General features: G+C 49.1%; 1 protein-coding gene across 1 annotated transcript in view; it reads right to left on the bottom strand.

Moving 5' to 3' along the window:
• The window catches only part of LOC107106283 (complement C1r subcomponent-like), a gene marked incomplete at its 3' end in the record, with an annotated part of 66,663 nt that overhangs the window by 42,076 nt on the left and 19,796 nt on the right, over positions 1–4,791 (bottom strand). The window contains exon 2 of the mRNA XM_015406408.1: positions 2,310–2,788. Within this exon, the coding sequence (XP_015261894.1) occupies positions 2,310–2,788 (479 nt within the window). The remainder of the gene's footprint in view (positions 1–2,309; positions 2,789–4,791) is intronic.

Genomic DNA, 4,791 nt, shown 5'->3' with positions numbered 1-4,791 from the left:
AAGGTCACGCCAGCAGCTGCATGTGGAAGAGTGGTGAATCAAACCACCTTTTTAATATGAAGTGTTATGTTATTTTATGATGATGTTATCTGTAACTGTTTTAAGTGTATTTATACGAATTTTATGTAAGTTGCCCTGAACCTGCCTTGGTGGGCAGGGCAGGGTATAAACTGAACGAACAAACGAATGAACAAACGAATGAACAAACGAATGAACAAACGAATGAACGAACAAATTAACGAACGAATGAACGAATGAATGAATGAATGAATGAATGAACGAACGAACCTGGTTCTCCCAGATTAGAGTCGGTGCTCTTAACCACTACACCAAACAGAAAAGAAGGAAGGAAGGGTGTCCAATTTGGAGCACTTGGGGTGGGGGGAGCATCAACATGTTGATAGGCTCTAATCATGCTCCTTACATCCTGTCCCTGTCCTCAATACATTTCTTTCCCAAGCTGGCTTTGCTAGGACCTTTTGGGACGAGCACAGTTCAAGCACATTTTCATGCCATCTGGGCAGGACAGTTTGAGTGACAGGCTCCTAAGATCAACCCAAAGGGACCCACAAACCCTCTTAAGAGATTTTGGGGGACTGGGCTCATTTTAAAGTCAAACTTTCCCCTGTGTTGTTCTCCCCAGTTATAATTGGGGTAGCAGCTATAAAGGTTCTTGGTTTGCTGCCGTGAGGAAAGTTTTGTGGTGAGCAAGAAGAATGCAGAGACCACTGAGGCAGGAGTTGTCTAAAAATGACAAAGATTTATGTACTAAAGAGATTGGATTTATACCCCGCCCTTCACTACCCAAAGGAGTCTCAGAGCGGCTTACAAACTCCTTTCCCTTCCCCTCCCCACAACAGACACCCTGTGAGGCAGGTGGGGCTGAGAGAGCTCTTGACAGAAACTGCTCTTTTTCAAGTCGGTGGGAAGGTAACAGAGTTCCGTGCGCCTTGGTGTTTAGTCATGCCGGCCACGTGACCACGGAAACATCTTCGGACAGCGCTGGCTCTTCGGCTTGGAAACGGAGATGAGCACCACAACCCTAGAGTCGGAATCGACTGGCTTTCGAGCAAGGGAACCTTTACCTTTTACAGATGCTAGTTTCCTCCCCCCCCAGCATTTCCCCTCTGCTCTAACAAAGCAGGTTACAATTACAAATTGCACTTCTGTATCTTTCACCCAAGCATCCTTTGCCGCACCCCTCCCATCTTTTGACTAGGATGAAAGGACTCCGGGACCTCCATTTCCGGCTCTCTGAAACTAGGGCTGCTTAATTACCTGTGAAGAGGGGTCATGTAGTTCTAACATCAATTCGAGGAAGCTCAGTATGACAGAACTAAAGTACTCTTGCTACTGCAGAAACTGCGCACCCGTTTTCAGGATTTCCCCCCGTCTCTCCCCCCCCCCAGTTAGAAATTTATCAAAAAAATATTTTAAAATACTAACGGATGTAATTCTCAGAACTTAAGGGGCTTTTCCGGGGAGAGCTTCTACCTGAATTAAACTTGGTCTTAAAGGTGCCACTGGACGTTTTTGGGCCGGGGCGCCGGGGGGGCTCTGCAACTTACCTGGCTGCTTCTTGCTCTGACTGAGGGCTGCTGGGAGCAGGGGGTGGGGCTTGTTGCATGTGCCCGCCCCCTGGGCTCTTTACTGCCGGAGCTCCGCTCCTGTGCGCTCCTGCAGGAAATGACCCCTGCATAAACACACAGTTGTTACTTGTTTGAGAGATCCAGATGTCTCTCCTCATGGAAGAACACTTCACATTATGTGGATACCTCATTTCCCCAGAAAAATGGGGGAACGTTGGCCCGTAACAAATCATGGGTTGGACTCGGCCAGGCTTTTCGTGAGGAAAAACTGAGGGAGGAGTCCCCCATGACTGCCAAAATGGGTATACTAGGATTCACAGGACTTACATGGACAAAAGCCACGTGAGATAGGAGCTTACATGGCGGAGGAGAACCGGGGGAGGCTGAGTGAAAAAGCTCACTGGATCCAATCCAATACTATAGATGCTCCTCGACGCATCACTCACAAGACATTCAATTACACTGACAAACAGTGGTAGAATAGCCATCATCGCGACATCTCCTTTAAAAATAATGTCTCCTATATTAATGAGTCCGCTTATGATTTTTTTAAAAAAATGATTAAAAACTACACTTGCAAAGTATTTAATATAGAGGCGTACATTTTAGATTTCGTGATAGAATCCTCTTCCATGTGCCTTCAGTGTCCAAGCACCAAACTAGACAGAACTAGAGCCAGCAGGGGCCTGACCTGGATAGCCCAGGCAAGCCCGATCCCACGCCAAAGCCACTGGCGTACCCCACGCGCCCTCGGCCGTAGAAAGAAGTGTTTTGTGGATCCGGGAGACAAATGGGCAGGACGTCGCGGCCGAGGGTCACAGGGTCCCGTAGCTCGATGAGCGCGATGTCTCCGTCAAAGTTCTGCTCATTATCCGGGTTGTAGTCTGGGTGCACAAAGAGCCTGAGGATGGGCTTGTTGCCCAACTTGTGGAGCTCGGTCACATTGATGGCGCCCAGGAAGACTTCCACTTTCTCAGCCATCTCTTCGAGACTCTGCCTGGGCCCGTATTCGGCTCGCCCCTTGGGGTACAAGGTGTGGGCGGCTGTCAGGATCCAGCGGTCACCCAGCAACGCCCCTCCGGCACGCCCGAGCCCAGACATGACAGTTTTTGCCTGCCATGGGAAGCTGCCCGGCTGTGCTGTGCTACCACCAATAATCCGCTGCACTTTCTCAATTGGATTATCCGGCTTTCCGCACACTGCAAAAGGGGATGATACTCAGAAAGGGGGACAGTACTTGGAAAGGTCGCAATTCCCACTTCCCAGACAACAATCATTTTGTTTTTTCTCTTCTGCTTTCCACGATTGCTCAACAGAATACATTTGAGGGCCAAAATACACATTATGTGTGACGTGAGTCAGGTTCCAAGTGCCCAACCTGAGCCTCAGTCACATTTTCACACACAGACCAACCTTTAAAGACTTCCCCATTGTTTCCTGTGGCTTCAAATGCTGCCAGGGGAAAGTAGGGGCTTCATCCTTCCTTCCTGTCCTGTTTTCCCCATTAGAAACAGCTTCAGGGACTATTCAAGGTATGAGCTTTCGTGTGCAGGCACACATTTTAAAATACAATGGAATGGGAGGTATCTGAAAAAGTGTGCATGCACACAAAAGCTCATACCTTGAATAAACCTTTGTTGGTCTTAAAGGTGCCACTGGACTCTGAATTTGTTCTACTGCTTCGGACCAACACGGCTGACTACCTGGATCTAGCTTTAGGGACTGTTTGCCTTTTCTTTGGGCTCCACATGCCCAAAGAGTGTCCTTCTGTCCCCCACCAGGGCCAGGGCTTTTTCAGCCCTGGCCTGGTGGAACACTCTTCCAGAAGAGATCAGGGCCCTGTGCTAGGGTGTAGACTTTCCAATTTCCCGGGGTGGTGGTGGCTGGGGCTGGGCCAGAGGCATTGCTGTGCTAGGAGCAAGGGTGGCCCCGGGGGAGGCTGAGCACCTTCCTGAAAATTTCGGCGGGGGCTGACGCCCCGCCACCCCCACGAAGATTACGCCTATGGTTACCAGAGGTCACCATGACATCCAGGTGCACACATGTACACACACACACATATATAAAAATACAAAAAATACCCCAAAAAGCTCCCCCCAACAAAACTGTCAAATTTAGTCTCTAGTTTGCCATGATTTACACGGGGAGAGAAATTCCTGAAGGGGGTGTGAATGACTGAGTGTGTGACGTGCTCTATTGTAGGCTGATGTAACTCTTCCTAAGATACCTCCCTTGTACAGGGACGACTTTGAAGCCAAACTGTGCCTGCTTCGCTCTCATAGATAAAGAAACCGTATATTCACAGGTGGGGGTGTAGAGAGCGCGGAAGCTATGCGGGACATTTGTGAACTGTGATTGGATGTAACTGAAAGGGGGGGGCTCATTTGAACTGTCCATATCTTTGGATTTTCCCGCCAGAACCTCCGTTCTGACACGGTACTGGTCTAGCCTGGAACATGCTTATTTCTCAATAAACAAATCACTGCCAAAGGCAGTATTGTTAAGTGTAAACTTTGTCCAGGAGTCTGACAAAAACTAGAGCCAGCAGGGTGAGTGTCACACTAGGATCTGGGAGCCCCAGGTTCAAATCCTCATTCTGCCATCAGAGCTCACTGGATGACCTTGGTCCACTCTCTGTCTGCCTAACCTAACACCACAGGGTTGTTGTTGTTGTGAGGATAAAATGCAGGTGAACAAATGTATGCCACTGTGGCAGAATGTGCCCGCTCTGGCCTGCAGGCCCCACTCTGTCTTGCCCTCCTTGGGGTTCCCAACTCCCTGGGGGGCTTCTCCTTTTTACTCTACAGTAGCCACCGCCACCTGATCAGTATAGGGGTCTCCCACTGAAGGGATCTCTGCCTTTCTTTGTGTTCTCACGTGCTGCACATGGTCTTCCATGGAGACACATGTCTCTGCAGGCCTCTCCTGTAGAGACGGTACCCTCCTACTTCAATACACATGATGCAGGATAAGTTGAACCAGGGGTCGTTTCGTAGAAAAAGAGCTAGGGGAACTCATTAGCATAACTCATTAGCATATGCCACACCCCCTGACATCACCGGAAGTGTGTCATAAGGCCACACCCCCTGACATCACCGGAAGTGTGTCATAAGGCCACACCCACCACTCAGTTAGTCTTAGTCTTAAAGGTTAGTCTTAAAGGTGCTATTTGTTAGTCTTAAAGGTGCTATTTGAACTCTTG

Source organism: Gekko japonicus, unplaced genomic scaffold, assembly GCF_001447785.1.
Source record: "Gekko japonicus isolate JY-2015 unplaced genomic scaffold, Gekko_japonicus_V1.1 scaffold3071, whole genome shotgun sequence".
Lineage (NCBI taxonomy): Eukaryota > Metazoa > Chordata > Lepidosauria > Squamata > Gekkonidae > Gekko > Gekko japonicus.
The sequence above is the reverse complement of the archived record's forward strand: the minus strand, read 5'-3'. Positions and strand labels throughout refer to the sequence as shown.